Raw genomic sequence first — 25,694 nt, forward strand, 5'->3', positions numbered from 1 at the left:
GGGAAGTTAAATGTGATTTGGAGCCATATCCCCTATTTCATTGTCGACGGCGTAGAGTCAGCATTAGAGGTAAAAATATAATATACTAGCTTTAATACCCGGCTTCACCCGGGGTCTTAGTTTTAATGAATGAGATCGGATTTGTACGTAAGAAAGGTAAACGCTGTAGCAAAAACGCAACACGCGTAGCAAAAAGTCCTGAACTACTTAAAAATCCCAACTAAACCTCCCTTTCTTTCACACTAACTCCCCTTCTTCGAATTTCACACTAACCCGTTAAAAACGTTTAAAGGTCGGGACGGGCGCAAGGAACTCAAATGAGGAGATAAGGGAAGCAAAGGGGTGGAAGTCTAGAAAAAAAAATTAGATTATTAACCATATCAGGTATTTGGAATTAGGCGCGTTTAGTTGGAAATCAGGCCCTGAACATTGATTTAAAATTTCAAAGCTCTAGAGCTAACCGTTCTCGAGTTTTTAGGAACATGACATACAAATAAATAAATAAAAGGGCAAACTTTAAGACTTAAAGTTATAGATAAAACGTATCTATAACCATGAACAAATAAATAATAACTTTCTGGCAACAAAAAAAGTCTAAACGTATAATTACAATTTATAAAAACATAATAACACTTGGCCTACTTTCAGAAAAACCAAGAATGTGTGACACTTAAATAACGCGAATCACATGATACATCATACATGACTCATGTTGTAAGTGATGAGAACTAAGGTAGTACCGCGAACAGCCGCTAGGCATCCGAAAGACGCAAACAATTTCATATTTGGCTTTTAATTTAAACAATTTAACAAAATAGTTTATGGCAAAACTTGTATTTTTGGAACCTGTAGACCTCAATTAAAAAAGTTCCAACTTCATACTATTTTCAATCCAAGTAACGTTTTAGCAAGAATGTATTTATTTATACCTGGGGAGAATGTCTATGTCGAGACGGTTTTTAGCCTTTCTCTCAATCCACCCGTTGGTCCCCCAAGTACGCTCATCCGCTTAAAATAAAACAAATAGTCCTGGTATTTCATTGGTTGCTAAAAATTTACGTCACCTAACGCGATGGTAATCAAACGCCGGTGACGTATTGTCTTTCCCCCCGCGCGAGACGGGGGAAAGGCGTTCAACGTGCCCGGCGATTGTCGCTACATAATCATTCTTCCTAAATATAAATAAATACATTCTTGGTTTTAGTAATATTTAATAAAACTGAACCGAACTCGACTTACTTTGACGTCGAAGTTTGTTTGTGGTATGTTTTTTTTAACGGATATAATTTTTTTCCTTGTAGATATGACGATGTCGTTCTAGACGTTAAGACGTTGGTGTCAGCACTGTCCCCGACTCCTGTGGGACTATAACCGAGGTTGTCACTTAACTTGTACCAAGGTACTAATCTTGATGAATTTGGCGTAAGTGATTGATTTAGTGTCTTTTTTGGCCATTTCTTTTCTTGACGTTATACTTTACCGGGTTGGGGTGGCTCTCCTTATAGGTTATTCGTATGCAGTCTGTACAAGTTTATGGTATATTTCTAATACCCATTTCAGGCAGTTTGTTTTTTTGTGGTACTGAAAAATTCATGGAAAAATAAACTTGAGTTTATTAAGTTTTGTTTCCTAAGAACCGTCTGAAAGGGGAATTAGGAAAATGGTTTGGTTTTTTTAAACTATGAATAAATAATATTCATAAAAACTTAACCGGCAGGTGAACAATAAAATTTACGTTCCATCATTATTTTGCCGAGGTAAGCTTCATTTTTTACTTTTGAGTCGTTTTCATTTTCAAATAAGCCTTCGCTGATCCTTCAAAATAGTGTTTTTTGGACATCGTTATCCGCAAGTACCAAAGAGTAGTAACAACTAGCGGAGATTTGTCAGTTCATAGCCATGTTATTTGGTTATCGGTGAAACAACCTATTATTAAAAATAATTGCGCTTGGAGAATAAGTAGTGTCATACTTATTTATGTTACTTATGTCCATATCTAGTTTGGTGTGGGATAATTATATGTTATTTATGTCCATATCTAGTTTTGTGCGGGATAATTATATGTTACTTATGTCCATATCTAGTTTTGTGCGGGATAATTATATGCTATTTATGTCCATATCTAGTTTTTGTGGGATAATTATATGTTACTTATGTCCATATCTAGTTTTTTGTGGGATAATTATATGTTACTTATGTCCATATCTAGTTTGGTGTGGGATAATTATATGTTACGTATGTCCATATCTAGTTTGGTGTGGGATAATTATGTTACTTATGTCCATATCTAGTTTTGTGCGGGATAATTATATGTTACTTATGTCCATATCTAGTTTTGTGCGGGATAATCATATGTTACTTATGTCCACATCTAGTTTTGTGCGGGATAATTTTATGTTACTTATGTTCATATCTGGTTTTGTGCGGGATAATTTTATGTTACTTATGTCCATATGTAGTTTTGTGTGGGATAATTTTAGGTTACTGATATCCATATCTAGTTTTGTGCGGGTTAATTTCAGCTACGACGACAAATCGATTCGGAATATTTTATGAAGTAGGCCTATTAAAAATCGAAGTTTAGTAAATCCTTGCCTTCGAGCAGCGCACGGAAAATATCAGATTTTGGGCATTTTGAAAGCAAAATATTTATGTAGGAATTGGAGATGGGATGAGCTATATTCCCAAGGGAATTTGTGTACAAATTCCTCGACAAATTCGTATATTAATGCAATATTTCTCAATATTAAAGTTACGTGGATCGTGACTTTTTGGAAAATGTATTGATTGTTGAAATATAAATTTCGTCGAAGCGATATTCCAGTGGATTCTATTCTTTTAAATGTTTTACCATTTTATCATTAAAATATTTCCCGAAATACAGGTCAAAAGTAGAATTAAAAATACTTGTATAATTTGGAGACAGATGTCTCTTCGCGCGGTTTAAAAACAATCGATATTTTTAAAAAAGGAGCGCGCTGAAACTATCATCCGGAACACTTCGAAGTCGTCTTTCGCAATGCGGAGTTCAGTCTCAGATGATTCCAAACGGCGCACTTTTCCACTTCCGGTTGATGTATTTCCTTGTCCCCCATTTGTTGAAGTAGTACAGAGGCTCGGTAAGTGCGATCGTACAAGGGCCAAGGGATGGGTTCGCTCTGTATTTTAGAATCCTCCCTCGATAGAGTAGGATTACTGAGGATAATAATTACTCGCTATATTTATAACTGAAAGTAATTGAATACCAGGAGTTCATCGAGATAGGAGTGTTTAACTTTGAACAGCGTTGGCTTATGGGTAAAGTTTAAAAGGGCGTTTATATGGGGTGGTAAATAAAAAGAGCGACTTGTGGTCGCAACTTAATTCTTTCTATTCTGTCCCGTAGACTTATGGGTCAAGTTTAAAAGGGCGTTTACATGGGGTGGTAAATAAAAAGAACGACTTGTGGTCGCAACTTTATTCTTTCTATTCTGTCACGTAGACTTATGGGTAAAGTTTAAAGGGGCGTTTATATGGGGTGGTAAATAAAAAGAGCGACTTGTAGTCGCAACTTAATTCTTTCTATTCTGTCCCGTAGACTTATGGGTAAAGTTTTAAGGTCATTGATAAAATGTTTGGCATAATGGTAGCTCTAACTTGTTTGCTTTTCATATTTATCTTAATTTTGGCGGGCTGCCATAGATTATGCAGCACCCATTTAATATCGTCTTTGAACACTAAAATTTTTGCTTCACACGAGCTGCAACAGATTTAGCTTACAACATTACGTGCCGTAACGCGTCAGCGTAGGTTCGTGGTTAGCACTTTCGCCTCGCAGCAAGAGGAGCCGGGTTCGATCCCAGCTTGTGTCACTGGGTGAAAACACGGAACCACTCCTTCTGCGTTGATAAAAACTTGTGGAGGTTAACGGTAATAGTGAGTGTAGGGAGCTGTTGGCTCGCGTGGCATGAAGTGCTTGCCACCACCCTCCTACGCATTGTAACCCAGCCAACCTGAATTAATGGCTTTAAAAGTCACTAGACGACTGTGGCCTAAGGTGCTGCCTTGGGTATTAGCCTAGCTGAAACGGCACTTGAATGCCCCTATCTTTATGAACTCCTGATGGAATTATTACCAACCCTGTTCGGACAAAATTGGCGAATTTTCGCATCATATCCCTGACGAAATCTAAATAATCCGGAGACATTTTGTCCGAGCCCAGAAAGTCTCCGAAAACCAGGAGACCATCGCATCCGTGTAACGCTCCGGACCACTCCGGGACGTGCTCTTGGGAGATATTGGCTCTTCCATCGAAGATGTACCTGTAAACCTGTTTGCGTGGTAATTATCTTAATGTTTAGCTAGCCTTATAGAGTGCTCCATCTCATACTGTTAGTCCGTTTCGGGTCAACAGATCGGCGAAGTTTTGGGTATCGCAGTAGACCATGTAATGTCCGGTTACTCGGACAGCCACGTTTCGTAGCATCACCGGATCGTCGATGGACTTCGAGTGGTCGATGTAGGTGTTCATTATCATTTTCACTTCCACGTCGTCGAAATTCGGATTCAAGTTTTTGATGATATTCTCAACTTCGTGGTATTCGAGTCCACTTTCTTGGTGCCTATACGAATGTACAGTCCTGATCAAAAGATTCTGGCCGTTTTCTCTTAGCAGCCATTTTGTTTCTATTTTAGGTAGAGAGCCGAATGCTTCTATGAAAGAATACCCTCACGAAATTATTATAGGTGAAAATTAATGCACTACCACAATTAGCCTTTTCAGTTTACATAGAGCCACGTAGTGGAAAATCCAGCAGTTTATGAGCTTCTTGCATTTGCCACTACGTGGCTCTATGTAAACTGAAAAGACTAATTAGGGCGCGAGCAAAGCTTAAAAGTAGTATTTAAAATAATATCGCTCGAGACCGTAATATTTTTTGCTTCTCCCCAAATAGCGATATTATTTAAAATCCTACTTTCACGCTTGCTTTGTTTCACTTAAAAATTAAATTAGGGTTAATCTTCATGTTTTCCGTCATCGCTATTTCTTCAATAACTTTACAACCACAAATCCGATTTGAAAATAAAACCAGATTATGTTTCCGAATATTATGACGCTTCGAACAAGTGTAGACACGACATATTTTATTTATTTTTTCATGACGTCATTTTGGAGGGGTTTGGCTATTTCCGGCTTTGCTCGCGCCCTAATTGTGGTAGGGCATTAATTTCCACCTACATTATTTTCGGGGGGGGGGGTATTCTTTCATAAAAGCTCTCATTCGGCTCTCTACCTAAAATAGAAACAAAATGGCTGCCAAGAGAAAACGGCCAGGTAATAGGTATTTAGTAGGGAAATGGCCATAGTTACCTTTCGAAGAGATAAGGATATTGGGAGATAAAATGGAAAACCCCTTCATCCGACGTGGTACCAATTAGGACCGTTACGTCACTGTTTTCGGCAGCGAATACCAGCGCTTGTTCCGGTTGCATTGGCAGGAATATTTGGTCGACGGTGGGTCCAATCAGGGGCATTTTCTTGTTGCATACGTCGGCGGCCATGTTGACCTCATCGGCAGTTTTCGAGCGTAGGAACTCCAGCACTTCGTAGGGGTCCTCGCTTCCCCTATAGTTCAGATTCCGCGCCACTTCTACGGACTCCTTCCGAACTACTTCCGGTTCCGTAACGGACATGTAACCGACCGGAACTCCACTCATCAGCACCGCTCTTTGAAAGAGTCCTTTGCTACCGGGCGAGAGTAGTTGGTACCCCACGCTGGCGCTTCCGGAACTAACACCCAATATCGTCACTTGATCCGGGTCCCCTCCGAATTTAGCGACGTTGTCCCGGATGAATTTCAAAGCCATTTGTTGATCCATAAGTCCCACGTTACCGGGAGCCTCGTCTACCAGGCCTAAGCTAAGAAACCCCAAGGTTCCCAAGCGGAAGTTCATGAACACCACGATGATGTTTTCCTCAGCGGCTAACGTAGCGCCGTCGGCGTAATAACCGGTCGCTGAACCCAGATAAAATCCTGACGGGTGTAATTTTCAATTACTGTATTAATTACTCTTTAGTTTAGGTACTTAATTAGTTAAAATACCTCCTCCGTGAATAAAGACAAGTACGGGAATTTTCTGCCCGGCTTTTGCCGACAAAGGCGACCAAATGTTCAGAGTGAGACAGTCTTCGCTGAAGGGCGGTTGAACGCTGTACCCCAATTTCCTCAATTGCTTTAGTCGTTTCTCGGGTCCATGTTGGTAGCAGGAGTTTGGTTTCTTGTCCGCCATAATTATACCCTCTCTTCTCTCAGCGGGTCGAGGAGGCTGTGGAAAATGTACATTAGTTCATCTTAGACTAGAATTCCAAATGCTCTTCAACACTGAAATAACCGGGTTTCGACTAATCGAGTACTCGGCCTTTTTTAAGGTCCTGTACTCGAACTACACCTCGAATAAGTAATTGGAGAATATTCGTCGATTACCGAGTACCAAAACATTGCTTTGTCGGGTACCCGATCACTCGAATAAGCTGCTCTCTCAAAACTCGTCGAGTATTGTTTTTTTCTATCTTCGTTGCTTCAAAGTTCAAAGAGGGGTTTTTACAACTTTTTGGGAGGCAATAAACGGTACCTACAAAGTTGTGGAAACTGTAGTTCATTTAAATTAAAGGAATTTTTTTCAGCATTGAAAGCTACTTTATACTCCTTTTAAGTTTAATTTCAGAATTACTTGAATAAAACCAGCTCCTAATCAAGTACTCGATAACCCGACTCGTTAAAATTATTACTCGAGGTTTTTTTTTAATTACTCGACTCGAATAAGATAAAGTTTCCCCTTAATCAAGTACTCGATTACTCGACTCGACTTCAATATGACTCGACTCGAATAAGATAAAGTTTCCCCTTAATCAAGTACTCGATTACTCGACTCGACTTCAATATTACTCCACCCGAATACTCGATGAAAAAAAATTTATACTCGATAACCGACTCGTTTGCCTAAAACCACTACTCGTCGGTTCGCTGAATATAATCAGATGTTACATAATCAATCGTAAGTATGCCTCAAATGCATATTCTTTAATGAAACCTTGTACATTATTACGTCAGTTACAACTCCGTGACGAAAAACGCGTCATCAACTTAACCATAAGTCTATAACATTGTTCCATAAGTTTATCACTTTGGGGTATATTTTACTGAGAGCTAGTAACGAAGTGACGTCAGAATTATAATTATTGTAAATATATACCTAGAAAATATTTTGAATTACGGTTAGTAATATTGAGAGTAATATGTATAAAATTATTTAATTTACAGTACTAATGTAAACAATTTCCTAAAATCAAGCGAATAGAGACTCTTAAACGCGCCTCCCCAATCGACCGCCATTACCTTACAGTCTACGGGGAGGGTACCATAAGTCTATAATATTGTACCATAAGTCTATAATATTGTACCATAAGTCTATAATATTGTACCATAAGTCTATAATATTGTACCATAAGTCTATAATATTGTACCATAAGTCTAAAATATTGTTCCATATGTCTATAATATTGTACCATAAGTCTAAAATATTGTTCCATAAGTCTATAATATTGTACCATAAGTCTATAATATTGTACCATAAGTCTATAATATTGTACCATAAGTCTATAATAGTGTACCATAAGTCTATAATATTGTACCATACGTCTATAATATTGTACCATAAGTCTATAATATTGTACCATAAGTCTATAATATTGTACCATACGTCTATAATATTGTACCATAAATATAAAATATTGTTCCATAAGTCTATAATATTGTACCATAAGTCTATAATATTGTACCATAAGTCTATAATATTGTACCTAAAGTCTAAAATATTGTTCCATATGTCTATAATATTGTACCATAAGTCTATAATATTGTACCATAAGTCTAAAATATTGTTCCATAAGTCTATAATATTGTTCCATAAGTTTGTCACTTTGGGGAGTATTTTACTGAGAGCTAGTAACGGAGTGATCTCCCCCTAGCGAGACGTTGTCAAAGTCTACATGTGACGCGAGAGAAAGCGGACGCAAAACGGCGACGAAGCCCGTAATGCAGTCTGTCTTGTGAATAGCTCTCAGTAAAACTTTGGCATGTGAAGGATAAGAAGCACGTATCACACTTATGTAATAATATTATACACTTATGACTTAACTGATGGGAAACGGAAGTTAGTTAAGTGGATTTTGAAATTTCCCAGCATTCCTCGCGCGTTTCTAACTTTAACAATCTACAGTTTTGCGCGTAATTTCGTTTCCATGGTAACCTTTTCAATAATAATCTTCATTTTTTGGGTCCAATTGAAATTTATTCTATAAAAATTTTATGCAGAGGCACACTTATGAGAAATTATGTTACGTATGATATAATCTACGGAGATCTTCAACGCATCGCCAGGAACTCATTTTTTGTTATATTTCAAACGTATTTGGTAGCCTACTGGAAAGAATGTCCATTTAAAGAAACTGACCTTGAACCTGAGATTTCCAACGGGAGGTTCGGCGTATGGTATTCCGTAGAAGACGATGACAGTTTTGTTGGTTTTACTGAGAATGGTGGTGCCCAAAACGACGCCCGAAGTGGTGTCCACCAAATGTTCCATCGCGGACTCCAATTCCATCAGCTCCAGGACAGCGTCGAAATCTATGGAGGATTCGTCGAACGGTATCGAGCTCGCCAGCTTCACCCCTAACAGTACCGTAACTATTAACCAAAGGGCCATGGTGGAATAATTATCCGTTAAAAATATAAAAGGTCTTTGAAAGAGTTTAATGACGTTGTGTACTTTCCAAAATATATTTTGGAAAGAGTTAAGTGACGTTGATGCTAGCTCGATTCTCTGGAAGTAAACTTTTCTTAGAATTCCGCGTATTACAAAATGTATCTCCAGTTGATAGGAAGGCGACAGATAAAAGTGGTGTCGAATTTCGCTTTCCCTCGCTGACCCTCTTCCCGAGAAAAACTTGCGCTCGTGATCCACATTCACCCCTCTGGGCGTCGCCATTGACTCCGTCCATGAACGTTGCTGTTTGCCGAAAGCCGTCATGTCGCCCAATAAAGAGCCAATGCAAATAGCCGTTATTTCGAAAATGACTGACCCGCTTTCGAGGGTAAATGAGACTGTGTTGATAATATGGGCTGCTGCAGTGCCTATTAAACCCAATTATACCAGTCTACGGTGCATTGAGACTGAGTAAGTTTAGTCTTTGACAATAATCTACTTTACCGGAATCGTAACCGAAAACACTATGTCACATAGCTCACCAGCGCTCCTACCGAGAAAATCGCGCAAATACCATTTTTTGGGGATCGAATCGAATATCAAATATTTTTTTCAGGGCACGTCAAATACCAAATCGAATATTTATAACGTCAAATAATTTGATCGAATATTTTTAGACCAAAATATTAAGCCACTTAACTGATCAAATACCAAATAGTATTTCGAATACCAAATAATTCGACGTAATTGGTTTTGAAATAACCAAATAGTTTGCATATTTGTCAAAAAAAAATAAAAAAGTAATTGAAATCACTGTTCATTTTACTTACAATAGTAAAATACTAAACCAAATGTATAATTTATATTTTATTTTATTTAATAAATTAAAACTATAACACTAAACTTTTTCAAAGAAAACTTTTACAAACATAATTTAAAATACACATTTTTAAAGTTTAATAACTACCCCAGGTCCAAGTCAGTTAGCGACTTTTATTTTTTATTAACTACTAACTACAATTAAAATCAAAGGATCTGCTATATTTTTCATGCTTTGCAAACACTTCATTAAAATCTCGAGTTTTTAAATATATGTAAAACATGAAGGAGCAGATCTTTTATTACAAATAAAAAAATAATATTTAATTTAATTTATAATAATTTTAAACCAATAATTTAGTGAACTCAAAAATTCAAAACCGAAAAATCCAAAAAGTTACTTACTTCAACCTTTCTCCCAGTTATTAGTTATGTTTTGAACTTGGTTTATGTTTTAGTTTTACTTTCCTATTCTAGAAAATTCCATAACAAAGAACACGCGAATAATTTAGCCAATAGGCGCGAGAATAAACAGCTTCTGCCTTTCGCTAAGAAGTTTTAATACACACGGTATGAATAATGGACGTGCAAGTTACTCTTTATATGGTCTTTGCCGCTGTGGCTTAAAGAGAGGTGCCAGAAATAAGCACTAGTTCTTAAATTTCACAGCGTTCTCCTCTGATGGTCTTGAAACTCAACAAATTCGATTTGGTATTCGATCGAATTATTTGGTCTAACCAAATATTTTGCACACCCCTAAAGCATCGACGTCATTTGGGTGGTGCTTAAAAAGTTGACGAATTTTTCTAATACCAACTCAGAATTGGATGAAGTACAAGGAATATCTTGAGAAAATGTTCTGTTTTGTCTTGTATCCTGAAAACCGCTAGCAATTATGCAATAACTATTTCGATTAAAAATCCATAAAATATAAAATTTGACTCGTTTTTGCCCAAAGTATTAATAAATGCATTTTAAAAGGGATTAAGGTGTAAAGTCATACATTTTCTGTGCACTGCTTTGGTCTTGGTCAGTCAGGGTTGTCAAGTATTCATGGTGTAAGGAATGGCTGTAGTCGAAATTTAGGCCACAAAAATTTCTGTGAAATTAAGCTATGTCAAACTTCTCTTGTTTTATGAGGTCGCGCTTTCTCTTAGTTATACCAAATGTAACATAATCACTCATATGTATGCCAAAAAAGCATTTTCGTTAATGAATCCTTGTTCACGGGATATGACGTAAATTACGTGACTTGCTTGTTATTTCGTTGTCGTTTATCCAGCTTTATGATAAATAAACTAGCAGGCCATCTTCAAGAATTCTATTTGTTTTTTAGGCTCTTATGAACCTGCATTAAATATTCGAAAATTAATTTAAACCGTTTTCGATGGCTAGTTCCAAAGCAGTCTATCGGTACGATTTCTGTCGTGTGTCCGTGGTTACAGTTAAGCCACGTTCACACTAGAGCCTAAAACCCAGTTTAGGTCGGTTTGTATGCCAGTTTTGATCGTCAACGATAATTCTTAGTTCACACGTGCGAAATCGCTTCACCCGGGTTCGCTTATAGCCAAGGCTTAACGCCATTTCAAATTATGATTAGAATTTTGAAAATACTAAAATGTATCCCAAAACAATTAGTTAATCATGTTTACTATACATTCAGTAATACTATTGGACATTATTTAGAATTTTATCCCCATTATTTTTGAAAATACGAGCAATTTGACTTCCCCGCCTTGTCGTTTTGAAAGCGATTCTAAGACAACTGACTTGGACGAGTTGCTTCCCGAACCAACACGAAGCGATTTCTCACGCTGGTTTCGAAAACTAGTTATCTAAACGAAGCGATTTAAGGGTAAGTGTGAAAGCGGCTTTAGTCTCTACCATAAAGAAGGTATTAAATATGTTTACACAAAGTATTTAGAAAGTGATTAAAGGGATTATTTATTTTTATGAAAACGGTAAATTTATAACATGGACATGGTAATGTTTTTTAAGGGGGGGGGGGTAGTTTAATTTAGTTTCAAAATAAGAGAGGCGCCAAAAAAGATTCTTGAGCCAGCCCTGACGGAGTCTCCTTCTGGCCATTATGAACTAAATTGTAAAAGCATTGAAAAATCATATCACATTTTCTCCTAATCGATTCAGATCGGTCATATGATGAAAAAAGCGTTTTAAAGGCCTAGGTTTTCTTCTGCCTGTCCCCCTTTAAATTAGGCCAACATGTTCAGCGGTTGGCCCACCACCAGGGTATTTGTGCTTCGCTAAGTTAATTTAAAGGGGGACAGGCAGAAAAAAAACCTAGGCCTTTAAAGAAAGATAACTATTTCTTCGGACGGTTTGGTGTATACTCTTCAGTTGCTTCTAGAAGATCCGCTTTATCACAAAACATTCCTTCTAATTTAAAATTGTATTCTTCGTATTCCTTTTTCAATATTTTTGCACATTCCACCTCAGATTTTCGAATCGAAGCGATCTTACTAGCTGCTGATGCTAAAGGAATGTTAGATTAGTACACTATCTGAGATTGGTTTTTTTCCCTGGGTGTATGCGAATGAAATACTTCCTCCGAAATGTTGAATTAGCATGTATTTCATACGCTCGTTTGTAATTACAGTATTTACAAGGCAGTTGTTACTAAAAGTAGTTTACTGTTTTGATGAATTTCATTGAATCATCCGTCTCGATTGTTTCATTCGAGGCTACGTTCAACATTTATCTCTCATATTTCATAATGTACATCTTGTGACACATTAAGTCAGCTGCAAAAACGTTAGAAGCATCTTCTAACACACTAATTTCATCATAGATGATAGACGTGATCTTTGAAAAACCTTGCGGCTTTCAATAAAGAATCCGCTCTTGGTTTTTCAGATATTTTGTATACCGTGGGGTCTTTTTTCGTATATTTCTTGGTACAAATTAAGCAAAGTTAACTATGACCGCTGATTTTTCTTCTAGTTGATACGGTATCTTCCCATTCGACCGAATTCCCATCCCATTAGACCGAATTCCGCCAATGTTTTTGATGGAATTAGCCCAAAGGCGGGTTTTGTATTTTTCTAATCGACCGACGCAATATTCACAATTGAGCGACCGCAAAAAAAAATAGTTTTTCTTTCTACTCCTTTTGATTTTTTATGGAAGCGTTTTAATATATTTTTAAGTCTGTCAGGTTAGGTTAGGTTAGGTTAGGTTAGGTTAGGTAACACTGCATGCTGTTCTGACAGATGCTGAAACGGATAAAACCGAATCCTAAACCCGGAAAAGTGCTGGTTTTTCGGTCGAATGTGACAATCCCATTAGACCGAATCCTAAATCCGCCAAAGTGCGGCTTTTTCGGTCGAATGGGATTCGGCGCAATGGAACAGATTCGTTGATACGAACTGTGCGTGCGTACTTAGTTCTTTACTTTTCTCGAATGTATTAGCCACATGTTGGCTTTTAGAATATACCCTCTGTAGCATGTCATGTGATATTTAATAGAACTGGTTTCACAATTTTCTATTTCAGTATTTATATTGTCTTTAAGGATACGTGAGCTGGTTACAATTTTATCGTGTTTTCTTAATACGTTTGCAAATTAAACATATTACCGGTACATGCTTTTGCTTTGCTCGTGAACAAACAAATTTGACAGCAGTGTTCAGCGATTTGGTATCTAGGTAAAAGATAAAAGATAGGTAAAAGATATTTGTACCTAAGGTAAAAGTATCTAGCGTATCTGTTGATTGTTAGTGGAAAGATACTTTTATCTAGTTCAGCTATAATTATCTAAACGTGCTATACTGTTTATCTTCTCATACGTATTCGAGAGTTATATTCGCGTATCGGATATTTCCTCGAACACCTATTAACTTAAAATATAGTACCCAGTAAAAGATGATTTTATCTAAAGGTAAAAATATCTGTATCTAGATAATAGGTACAGTTTAGATATACAAAACGATTCCTATGTACTGTGAGTCAGAGTAGCGACACGAAATTTAACAGAATATTTCAAAGAAGAGCAGGCATAGACCGAACATCAACAAAGCTAACTCAAGACGTTAAATCGACCGATAGGTAGATTCAGAAAGCCAGTGGGTGAGAATTTGCGTGAAGTGAAGTCCAACTTCCCCCCTCAGGCCCGGAATTAGAGAGTGCGGGGCCCTAAGTAGTGAGAAGGGGCCCCTTCTCTCAACGCAATTGAAGGAAAAAAGAGGGGGCGCACTAATAAGTGCCGCTAAGTACGGGGGGAACCAAAAACCCCCGCTAAGTGTGGGATACCAATAAGTGTCGCTAAGTACGGGGGGGGGGGACCAAAAACGGCCGCTAAGTGCGGGCAAGAAGGATGAGTGCGGGATACCAATAAGTGTCGCTAACTGCGGGATCCCAAAACATGTCGCTAAGTGCGGGCAAGTGGCGTAGACCAGGGGGGTTCCGGGTCCAGACTTCGGCCACCCCTTGAAGGATTTATGCTGGCCCCCAATAAGTGCCGCTGAGTGCGGCGCTCTAGGCGGTCGCCTTTGTCGCCATGCCCTAGCGCCGACCTTACTTCCCCTACGTCATATCGTCGACTGCTTCGTCGTCTTCCTTTATGTTAGGATAGTAGCGGAAAGATGGAGAAACACTGAACTCAGCGGTAGTCACCATACTTTCCGTATTAATAGTACCGACACATTTATGCGAAATACTAATTAAATTACATTCATGACGGCAAACGACGATGTCCGTCATGTTAAGAGTAGGTGTTTCTTTTAAAGTCTGACCAGGGGCGGATTGGGCCGGGGGGCTGGTGAGCGTTATCTCACGGGGCCTCGACCAAAATTACCCTTTAGTTCGACTGGGGACCGCTTGAAAAGTGATTTTTGGGGGGCCGCAAGCCTACAGTACCCACTTCACGAAAAAGGCGCCTGTCCGCCCCTGAGTCTGACTCTTGCGCTACAAACGTTAATAATGCTCAGTGTTTCTCTCAGAAACGTTTCCTCGGGGGAAGGTAACTAGGCTCAGGGTGGTTTTTACCAGACAAACGTGTGTGTGATGTCCATTGGGAAGCTCTTAACGCCCGGGAGGTAGACATTCCCCCCGAAGAGATGCCTGATAGAAACCCAGATAATGCTTATTCAAACTAAAAACATAATTACGTTCGTTTTCACTCTTTGTACCTGGTATATCTTTTTATCGATGTATTAAAATAAAACTACCAAAACAAGAAAGATACAGATAAGGAACGTCGCAGATATAGCCCCTCAAAAAAGATAGATACCAAAGGGCAATAATTTAGATACATAAGATACATTCTTTGCAAACAGATACGGAAAAAAAGGTATGTGTAAGAGATTTTTATATATCTGTGTTCGCCTGAAAAAAGTTAGTATCTTTTACCCACAATAGTATCTTGTACCTAAAAAAGTACCTAAAAACGTAGCTAGATCCGTATCTAGATATCGTGTATCTAGATATCGCTGAACACTGTTTGACAGCTCCATACATTTTAGATTTAGTAAAAAACTCCACCCCGATAAACACTACTACGGAAAATACACTTCACCTGTCAATGAATGCGCGCCTAAAACGATACCCACTACTATCACACGTGAGATCATTTGCTATTTAAGCAATATCGTGATTTGCCAAAAAAAAAACTCCCGTGCGAAATAAACCCCGTAACCATTGAGTTGGGAATATTAATCTAGAGATCCAATCAAATCTGCTCCCCGCGAAACAAGTTTTTGAAAATTACGAATGTGCTGTCTCCTCTAAAATGACGAGAAAACGTTATCATATGACCCGTGGCGCCATCCATTATTTTTGAAAAAAAAAATATTTTTGCTGGAAAACGCGTCTTATTTGAACGAACCATTGAGAGATAGACGGCGCCACGGGTAGAATGATAAAGTTTTCTTGTCATTTGGGAGCAGACGGAAGTATTCTTATTTTTTAAAAACTTGTTTCGCGAAATACTGAAATCCGACGTTTTGATTGGACCTCTAGATTAATATTCCCAACTCAATGCCCGTAACTATCACCACGCACTGTTCGGCCGACCGAGCTCAAACATTTCTAATTTTTATTTTCTGTAAAAATGCTGAGGGGTCAAATTAAATTGATTTACTGGACATAAATTGCGTGGCATTGCTTAGAAAGAGGGCTTAAGTTTTGATATGAATGAAAAAATTACTTCATAGTCGTCATAATTGGAAAATAATGAACTTTTTACCGTGGTCTCGAGGTTTTGGACCTTTAACCTTTGACGTATTACGTATAATCTAAAAGTAATATTTGTGTTACTTATATATGAGCTTTATGTATGAATGCATTTGCTATCTGTGAAAATTGGTCAAATAGTTTCTGAGATATTATTTAAAAATGAGGCCATTTTCCAAGATGGCGGAAAATCTTACCGGAATTGGGTCGTGTGCACCAGATTTTTTTCATACCCTAGTAATCCTTTTACCATCCCAAAAGATAAACTTGGGGACATCGAAGTATGTACGGAACCATAGCTGACGCGCCTTTTGGCAAAGCATTTTACGAGCGGGGGGGGGGAAGACATGTACTGAACTTTTCCCTTCCGACGGTGGCATGCAGCGTCTAGTCAATGAGAAATGTACACATCAAAATGCGCGTCTAAAAACGCGTTGTGTTCTCCTTGTGTGGAGTGCGTTTGTTGCGCCTGGGTTTTATTTTATACATTCTATCACATCTATCGAAACCAATAAGAAACCTAGTAAAACGCGAATAGTGAAATTCCAGGCGAAAAATTCATGAAAATCATATATTTGTACTCTTCCGAGAGTTTTTCTAAAACAGCTATCTTTGACTGACATTGTGAGTACAAAGAAATATCACAGGAAGATAATAATGTCTTGCATTACTCATGAAAAAAAGGTTCGATTGACACACTTTTTGTAATTATGTCACTTTTGGTTTTACTGATTTATCTTTGGTTAAGAAAGGATTTAGTAAGAAAAAATGCATGAGCAAGGTTTCAAGTGCCATACTTAGGGGTATTTTGTTACTTATGGTTAAATGTATATACGAGTTGTTTAATAAACAAAGAAAACTTCTGTCTTTATTAATACATTATTTACGTAACGTTCCATGCCTCGTGGTTAGTTAAGGGGTGGACGTAGCTACGTTATTGTTAGTAACTGGTGCTTTGGGTATTGAGGTCGTTACGTTGTGAAATGTAGGGCATTCAATCGGGACGTAATGCTCGACGACTTCGTCCTTGTGAGTCCCAATCAACAAAGCGGCTCCTTCTTCGCTCGTGAACACGGGAAAACCGTGGTCCTTTCCATCCAAATCGGGATGTCTGCAAAAAATTCATTTATTGCAATATCATACCAAGAATGGATTTATACTCAGGGAGAATGACTACTTTGAGACGATCAGTGGCCATCATGCTTGAATTATCCCCGTCACGAGCTGGGGGCAGGAAACACGTCACTGACTCGCGCTTCAATAGCGTCACTTTTAGGAAACCAATTTAGTGGAGTCATGGGGTACGTTCAGCAGAGCTCATCGGACTCACCGATTACTAATCGGTGACATCGGTTTCCTACTGTACGCTTTGTCGCGTTTCCGGTTTTGACGTCACGATAGTCTTCGGTTACTCACCGAAGTCATCGGCTGGAAGAGTCGGTTTTTCCGATGACTGACGTCATTTCTGACGTAAAACTACTATAAAAGCTACGGCATTTTAAAAATCACCGATGACTGAATAAGAGCGTTCAGCAACTTACGACGTCATTATGATGAAAAAGCTCATCGGTGGAAAATATCAAATCCATCGGGTTTTTTTCCGTTGACTGTTACTGAACGTACCCCACGGAATACAGGGACGGAAGGCAGATAAGTTTTCGCGGACAGCGATTGTTAAATGTGCGTTCTGGCGGCGTTTTCTGGAACTAACGACTAAATTAGTCAAGGGGGATGAAACTTAAGGGGGTAGAGGAATTCTAGTCAAGTTGAAAAGCAAGCATGGCGCGATGTGTAAGGTTAATTTCTTTTAATTAAATTTATATTAAGTCGTATATTTAGAAATATGGATTTTTCTTCGTATACATACGAAACTTTGATCTCTATTTCACCCGAAAAAAAGAGAAGGGGAAAACCTTACGGTCGTTTCTTTTCGCTTGTTCCGGAATTTCGGAGTAGGGTAAGACGAGTAACGGAGTAAGAGTCGAAGTAAAAACGTTATTCCAAAATGGCTGACTGTAAAAGCAGATAAATTCTGGCTAGCAGACGACAAAATCCGATTTACTCCTTTACACCTCCTTTTCAGAAGGAGCAAAAAGAGTAGCCCTAATAATAATCAGCCAGGCTAATACCCGAGGCACCACCTTAGACCTAAGTCACCAAGCGACTATTATTTCCATTAATTCAAGTTGCCGGCTTACAATGCGTAGGACGGTGGTGGCAGGCCCTGCAAGCCACGCGAGCTAACAGCTCCCTACACTTACTATTACCGTTAACATCAACAAGTTTTTAAGGAACGGGAAAACCCCTTTAACCAGTGTGGAGATAACTTGCAAACTCAACGAAGAAGGAGTAGTTCCGAGTTTTCACCCAGTGCCACAAGCTGGGATCGAACATGGCTCCTCTTGCTGCGAGGCGTAAGTGCTAACCACTCCACCATCCCATCGGGAACAAGCTAGTATTTTTTGGAGCGGAGTAATTCTCATCCCCGGAACAGATGAATAAAACGATTTAGGGTAAAAAGAGTAAACTTATAGTGCGAGAACAGGCGAAAAGAAACCACCTTTAGACGTTTGGAAGGTAGAAGGCTAAGGGAAATGGGGGGAAAGGCCTTCCGCCCTCTGCGCTGACCTTTGACTTGAGCTTTCACCTTCTGTAAAAAAAATCGTTGTTCAAAAGAGGGGAGTTCGCCGAGTTCGCCGATGAAGCTCTGGGAGATTTCCTTGTTTACCAACAAAGGACGCTGCCTTTGCAGTGCTGCTAATTGTTTTATCGTTTAAAAGAGCACGTGGTTAAACAAGCAGAGATAACTACACTATTGTATAACTCAATGTTTCAAATTTGTAAAGGGCTCTCAAGTCATTTTTGACCTAGCCCAAATGCCCTAATGTTACACACAATTTTTTCACAAAATAATAAAAATGATTCTGATTCTGAGGCTCTTAGGATATCAGATGACCGGCATGACGTCAGTACCGTTTCGCTATTTGCTAAAAATGCCACGTGATTTTCCTCTTTTGGTCGAAATACTGAACTAGATCCAAGTTGAACGACGAACTCCCCGTCATAAATCCTTTCCTTCTAAATTCTACTTATTACTCCCGCTTTTTCCCAATTTTCAAGTTTTTGGAGCACGAGGGGATTGGTAGCGACGGTAAATATGGTCTCAACATGGTCATTCTTAGAGTTGAAATAAATTAATTCTTTATAATACGAAAAATGTATTTGGGGTAACACGGAATGAAAGCCTGTGTCTTCAATCTTAAAGCCAGGCGCTCACTGCTCTTCGTAACTTCTCCGTCCTACCTTTCACAAGCCTTTGCTTCGTAACGGAGACAATGCCTTGTGGAAGGTAGGACGGATACGAAACGGAGAGCCAGTGGGCGCCTAGCCGAAGGGGTAGCATTGCAAAAGAACAAGCGGAACGACGTGGTTTTTCTTCAGGGATTCAAAAGATTATCCGTTCACCCCAGTACATTCTGCTTAATAAGTACTAGGGATGCACCGATATATCGGCCTATTTTTCTAATATCGGTATCGGTCAATATCGGCTTAAGTGAAGCCGATATCGGCCGATACCGGCATTAGAAATATATTTTCAGAAAAGCATTTAAAAATTCTCGATTAATGATAATATTTGATTTGATTGGCCGCGCCACGGACGCCAGACTTCAGAAGCTGGATCATACCCTTTTTAGACAGGGGGTTACGAGTGTAAACAAATAAAAAACCACGATATTCAATTTGTGATAGAAAATATGTATGCTCTTGCAAACTTTTTTTCGTGAAAAATTACAATAAAATGGTATGACACTAGCGCGTACTGAACCTATTTTAAAAATAATTTTATCATATACACTATTGTTATGATAGATAACTTTGTTAATATCGGCTGATATTACCGCCGATATATCGTCCGATATTATCGGCCACGAATAGCCGATATATCGGCTGTACCCATATCGGTGCATCTCTACTTACAAGGAGACATCCCGAAGTGTAACCCACCGATTTTGTTCAAACTCGGGGGATTGGTAGACGTTCATGTATGATGAAAAATCCTAAAGGGAATTTATTCAATGGGCAACCGTTTTGCCATGGCAACGAAAAATGTTTTTGACAATACAAAATATAAAATTTTCCCATTGAAAATAACATGGGATTTTGAAGGTCTACCAATCCCCCGAGTTTGAACAAAATCGGTGTGTTACACTTCGGGATGTCTCCTTGTTAATATCTCTTCAGCACCTGAATCTGATCTTACCCGTGTTTGATGAAGTTCCCAAATCGTTGAATGGTGCGTTTGTGAACCGAATTAGTATCATCGGTTCCGCTGTCGGGTCGCAGATGGTTGCCGAACAAAACTGCCGAGTCGATTCCTTTCGGGGCGACGTTCAAAAGGATCTTTCCGAAGAGCGCGAATTCGATTTTGGCGTCGTAAATGTACCGATAGACGGTGCTCCCGTGGTCCGCGAATGCCTCCGAGAATTCTTTAATGTCGCACAGGTATAGCGTATTGGCGACCCCTTGCGTCGTCATTTTGCGAATGTAATCGGCGTCGTCTATTCGCTTAGGGTCCAACCTCTTGGCCGCCTTTTGCGCCTGGGCGAAAGTGATACCGAAATCGTGCATCACGCTTTGGTACTTGAATATGTCGATGTTTTCTTTTTTGCTATAGGATTAGAGGATAAATACGTCTGTTATTTTCAAATATTTGATCGGGCTCTCGATTCTGTGACACTTTTTGAAATAAATGGGAAGTTAATATTAAATTGAAGATACGATACGTTGTTTAGGGGAATTTATTAAGATATTAAGATTATAGTTAAGTGTCAGCATTGGATAAATATAAATAATAATGAAATAGTGCGAGAGTTAAATTCAGATACGATATTATTTAATAAATGAGAACTAAGGTTTACGAAATATCATTACAAAACACATATGGCTCGTCAGGCCACAAACTACACATATCTATAAAACAATCGAAGAGTGTCGACAAAAGTCCTAGTCAGGTATAATGATAATAATAATTCTTAAATAGTTACAACAACGGTTTCCATCTGGAAAAGCACTTGGTCCGTTAGCGTCCGGCAACTACAAGAAGGGCATTTTGCATTAAGCGCGCGAAAGTGCCCGCTCTCTCACTTTCGATTGCACCATTGGTAGCAACTCGATGGAAAGTTTTAGGAGCGTCACTAGTAATACCCTATATATTGACCATTGTTCACATAAGTATTTTTAAATATTGGGGAGCGAACATGAAGAATATTTACAAAATACGTTACAATTCTTACCCGTAAATGAGGTCGGGGCGCATGGTGTAAGCGAGCAAGTCTCCCTCGTTCGACGTCGTTCCAATAAGCAGAGTTAATTTCTGGTTTTGGGACGATTCTTTCAACGCTTCCGTGGGATGTTTGTTTAGGAATTGTCCGTCCACAGTTGGCACTATCATATTTTGGTCCTTTTTGGTACACAGCGAGGCGAACCCGTCATTGAGGTCTTCCGGGTCCAAAGATCGAAGATACTCGGCCGTCTTAAGGGGCTCCTTTTCGCCCTGGTATCCCATACTTGCGGCGATCTAGCGGCACATAAGTGAGTCACTTAACTTAACGTCTAAAATTACATTTCCTATATTGCTCGTAGTTAAATATTTACGGGGAACTATTGCCAGAATAACCACCCATTTTTAGTAACCTTAAGAAAATAGAAAATATATAAGAGAAAGAGCAACCTTAGTACCAAGAGAGTCGTTATATGTTTAGGGCAGTGGCGAGTCGTTATATGTTTAGGGCAGTGGCAATTGAAACTCTTTGGTCGGGAAGGGTCGGCTCTAGTGCATTCTATTGGTCGACGAATGCGTGAGGTAACCAGTGAACCGCGATCCGTTGAGTACCGGATGCGGAGAATCGCGATTGCCGTTCAAAGAGGTAACGCTGCATCGGTTTTGAACACGTTCCCTCCGGGTGCCTCACTAGCCGATTGTTTGGCCACTTTGCCTTAAATGTTCTTGTTGCATTGTAATTAACCCCTGTGTAACTTGTTAATAAATAAAGATATATTTATCCTACAGTAAAAACCTTAGTTCTAACAAGACTTCATTCTTTGTTATGTCATAACATTACCGGGAGCTAATAGGTCTAAAGTACAAAAATACGATAAGTCGTCTAAGTTGCTATTGCTCTTCTATATTAAAAATGTTCAAACTAATTAATTAGATTTAATATATTATCTTAGCCAAAGGCGTAGGACCGGCAAGCGAAAGTTTGTTTTTAAGTTGCGTATTTTGCGCTTATATTTTTAGGGTATGACGTCAAGTCTACGTCACTCTAATGTAGTGATATTTTCATTTTTACCTCTCCGGGAACAAGTTAGTCGTTCTCATTTGACAACCCGGGACAAAGCGTTAGCACGGTGTTCTTAGTTGGCAACCCGGGGCAAAGTGTTAGCACGGTGTTCTCAGTTGGCAACCCGGGGCAAAGTGTTAGCACGGTGTTTTTAGTTGGCAACCCGGGGCAAAGCATTAGCACGGTGTGCTCAGTTGGCAACCCTGGGGAAAGTGTTAGCATGGTGTTCTCAGCTGGCAACCCGGGCAAAGTGTTAGCACGGTGTTCTCAGAAGCCAATCCGGGGCAAAGTGTTAGCAGGGTGTTCTCAGTTGGCAACCCGGGGCAAAGTGTTTGCAGGGTGTTCTTAGTTGGCAACCCGGGGCAAAGTGTTAGCAGGGTGTTCTCAGTTGGCAACCCGGGGCAAAGTGTTAGCCGGGTGTTCTCAGTTGGCAACCTGGGGCAAAGTGTTAGCACGGTGTTCTCAGTTGGCAACCCGGGGCAAAGTGTTAGCAGGGTGTTCTTAGTTGGCAACCCGGGGCAAAGCGTTAGCACGGTGTTCTCAGTTGGCAACCCGGGGCAAAGTGTTAGCAGGGTGTTCTTAGTTGGCAACCCGGGGCAAAGTGTTAGCGAGTGTTCTCAGTTGGCAACCCGGGGCAAAGTGTTAGCAGGGTGTTCTCAGTTGGCAACCCGGGGCAAAGTGTTAGCACGGTGTTCTCAGTTGGCAACCCGGGGCAAAGTGTTAGCAGGGTGTTCTTAGTTGGCAACCCGGGGCAAAGTGTTAGCACGGTGTTCTCAGTTGGCAACCCGGGGCAAAGCGTTAGCACGGTGTTCTCAGTTGGCAACCCGGGGCAAAGCGTTAGCACGGTGTTCTCAGTTGGCAACCTGGGGCAAAGCGTTAGCAAGGTGTTCTCAGTTGGCAACCCGGGGCAAAGCGTAAGCACGGTGTTCTCAGTTGGCAACCCGGGGCAAAGCGTTAATTAGCACGGTGTTCTCAGTAGGCAACCCGGGGTAAAGCGTTAGCACGGCGTTCTCAGTTGGCAACCCGGGGCAAAGCGTTAGCACGGTGTTCTCAGTTTGGCAACCCGGGGCAAAGCGTTAGCACGGTGTTCTCAGTTTTCTGAGACGTAGAAAATGTAAATTTTATTACCGCTCCAAATACGTAATCTGATATACGATAAGCAGTTCTGCAATCGCCTTGGGTGTTTGTGTTTTTGATTGTTACTTTTTTTGAAAGACCGAGTGCTGAGGGTTACGAAAAACGTCTCAACATCCAAATGACAGAGCTTCCACCAATTATTTACGGTCTACATCTTATTGTCAAAGCCAATTAGCATTGAATAGGATTTGAACCCGGGTCACCTGCATGGCCGGCGCGTGTTCAACCGTTGAACCACCGAAGCTCAGTGGCGGGACTCAGGAATACGAACCGATTGAATGTAAGGGAAAAATAAATATTATCTCGGCTAGAAAAGAATACATTTGTGTCGGATATAAATCGAACTCGGTTGTAATGCATGGTAGGCAACTGTTTTACGACTAAGCCGTAATATAATTGTAAAAGAAACTCAAATTTCCTTGATAGGAACGCTTTGGATCAGCGGAGCCACGAGCCCGGGTCTTTAGATTAAAAGGCTTTTGTCTTACAGCCGAGCCACCGACGCTGCACCAACTCGTATTGCCAGTTTAGTTTGCTCTCTTTATATTTAGAGACGACTTAGAAGAAAGACAATTATTTTCCCCTAATTTTCATAACATTACAGTTAACAGTTGTAAAACCTTTTACCATAAGACTATCAAGGCCCCCTTAATTTTGAACAGAATGGGATTTTAACGTTAAATTGCTACATGAATCCATCTGGTGGTAAAAAAGCGAAACTTATGCACAAATCCCCCAATGCATGCTACCGGAAACTGCTTCGTAGATGGCAAGAGGGAGTATAGGTGGTAGGGGTGAGGGGGATTGGAAGGATTTGCTCTTTTTCTCCTAATTTGGATTTCTCCCGCATCCGTCTAGTGCTGAATACATGGGCCCTTATGCTTAATTCCAACTTACGAGAGCCTTGATAGGCTTATGATTTTACTTTATCGTGATTGCAATTTTAGACGTTTCTCATACGTTATGTTAATTGTGGATATCCGACGTGCGATGAAGAGGGAATATTTTGGTTTTCCAACTTGTTTCAACTAACTGACATACTACATGTAACTTATGGAACGTAATTACCAACTATGCCCTTACCTCGTTCGATTTTCGAATCACGAGCTCTGGAACGGCGAAGGATGGGGGATTAAATGGCGCTCCGCTCTGCATGATGACCTTCTGGAAAAGACCTTGACTTCCCGGGGAGAATATTTGGAAGCCCACGGAAGCGGCACCAGAGTCAGTGCCCGCCAAGGTGACGTCGAGCGGATTACCACCGAAAGCTTCGATATTGTCACGGACAAACTTCAAAACCAGTTGTTGATCCATCAATCCAACATTTCCGGGCGCTACTTCGTGGCCTAGACTCAAGAAACCCAACACACCCAACCGGTAGTTAAAGGTAACCACTATAACTTTCTGGTCCGAAGCCAAAGTTTCGCCTTTCTTGTAAAAAGCCGTCGATGAACCGGAATAGAATGCTGTGACAATAAAACTTCGTTCAACGACAATTGCCTTTACATTTTTGAGTCAAAACTTGGTCTATCTCTTACCTCCTCCGTGGATATACACCAGTACTGACGCTTTGGGTGGACAGTCCTCGGGGACGTAGATGTTCAATTTAAGGCAATCTTCGGTGAAAGGTCTCTTGACGAAGTAGTTGTGCTTCCTCAAAACATTCAGATACAAATCAGGGCCTAGTTGATTGCCGTCCGCCACTTTTCCCTGCTTCCTGGCCCTGGTGTATTGGTAGCACGGTAATGGTTCCTTGTCCGCCTTGAAGACTTCTTTGAACGTTTCGCGAAGGGGTTTTGGTGGACGAAACCTCAGCTCCCCGATTGGTGGTTCGGCGTACGGAATTCCCAAGAAAGCGATGGCCTTCTTGCCTGATTGCCCAGTTAGTTCGATGCCTTCGACTTGTCCGATTTTCGTGGTGACTAATTTGCTATCTTTAATAGCGGAAGGGTACGCTTTTTGTACCAGAAACGCCGAAAATACGAATATATACCATTTCAAAAGAGCCATTTCGCGATCTGTCGATTGCAAAAAACGTTACTTTGTTTAAATAGATTTTTATTCTTTTGTATTATCCTCTATCAACATTTCAATGAAATGTGAACAAACAGTTAACAAAAAATGAATAAACATAGCGTATACAATAGCTATGTGATTTCTAAAAGAATTTGCCTCGAATGTAAGTGACACCCAGCGATTCATCAACTTACCAGAATGAATTCCCTCAGCCGTTTGATTTTGAATTTCAAGATTTTCTTAACTCGATTTCGTGTTGAAATAATATTCTTTACAGATCATTTTATATATATTTCCTTGATATTGATACTTTGACATTCTTATCGGATAATCATTTAAACCATAATTTATAGCCAATTAGTAAAATAATTATATCTTTTTCGGTGTTCATGGCGGTTCTTGCTTTATTTAAACCGTTTTACTTGTAATTTATGTCTACCATAA

At 39.7% G+C, this 25,694-nt stretch overlaps 2 protein-coding genes and 1 long non-coding RNA gene across 3 annotated transcripts; all 3 read right to left on the minus strand.

Annotated features, from left to right (window-relative positions):
- Positions 1–796: 796 nt before the first annotated feature.
- LOC149952428 (uncharacterized) lies at positions 797–1,571 on the minus strand. The gene is made up of 3 exons (XR_016480058.1): positions 1,481–1,571; positions 1,240–1,407; positions 797–1,172 (listed from the first exon to the last, which is right to left on the minus strand). It is a non-coding gene; the product is annotated as an uncharacterized LOC149952428 (long non-coding RNA).
- A 1,263-nt stretch (positions 1,572–2,834) lies between these two features.
- On the minus strand, positions 2,835–9,187 carry LOC149952429 (acetylcholinesterase-like). The gene is made up of 6 exons (XM_090170167.1): positions 8,494–9,187; positions 6,084–6,306; positions 5,351–6,014; positions 4,370–4,601; positions 4,119–4,309; positions 2,835–3,195 (listed from the first exon to the last, which is right to left on the minus strand). Exons 1-6 carry the CDS (start codon positions 9,067–9,069, stop codon positions 2,988–2,990), a joined length of 2,094 nt encoding a protein of 697 aa, XP_090026293.1. The 5' UTR covers positions 9,070–9,187; the 3' UTR covers positions 2,835–2,987.
- A 7,404-nt stretch (positions 9,188–16,591) lies between these two features.
- On the minus strand, positions 16,592–25,452 carry LOC149952430 (cholinesterase-like). The gene is made up of 6 exons (XM_090170168.1): positions 25,445–25,452; positions 24,773–25,252; positions 24,318–24,700; positions 21,048–21,331; positions 20,015–20,422; positions 16,592–16,864 (listed from the first exon to the last, which is right to left on the minus strand). Exons 2-6 carry the CDS (start codon positions 25,242–25,244, stop codon positions 16,666–16,668), a joined length of 1,746 nt encoding a protein of 581 aa, XP_090026294.1. The 5' UTR covers positions 25,245–25,252; positions 25,445–25,452; the 3' UTR covers positions 16,592–16,665.
- Between the last annotated feature and the right edge of the window lie 242 nt (positions 25,453–25,694).

The sequence above is a fragment of the Leiobunum rupestre genome, chromosome 3, assembly GCF_980474605.1.
Source record: "Leiobunum rupestre chromosome 3, qqLeiRupe1.1.hap1, whole genome shotgun sequence".
Classification (NCBI taxonomy): Eukaryota; Metazoa; Arthropoda; class Arachnida; order Opiliones; family Sclerosomatidae; genus Leiobunum; species Leiobunum rupestre.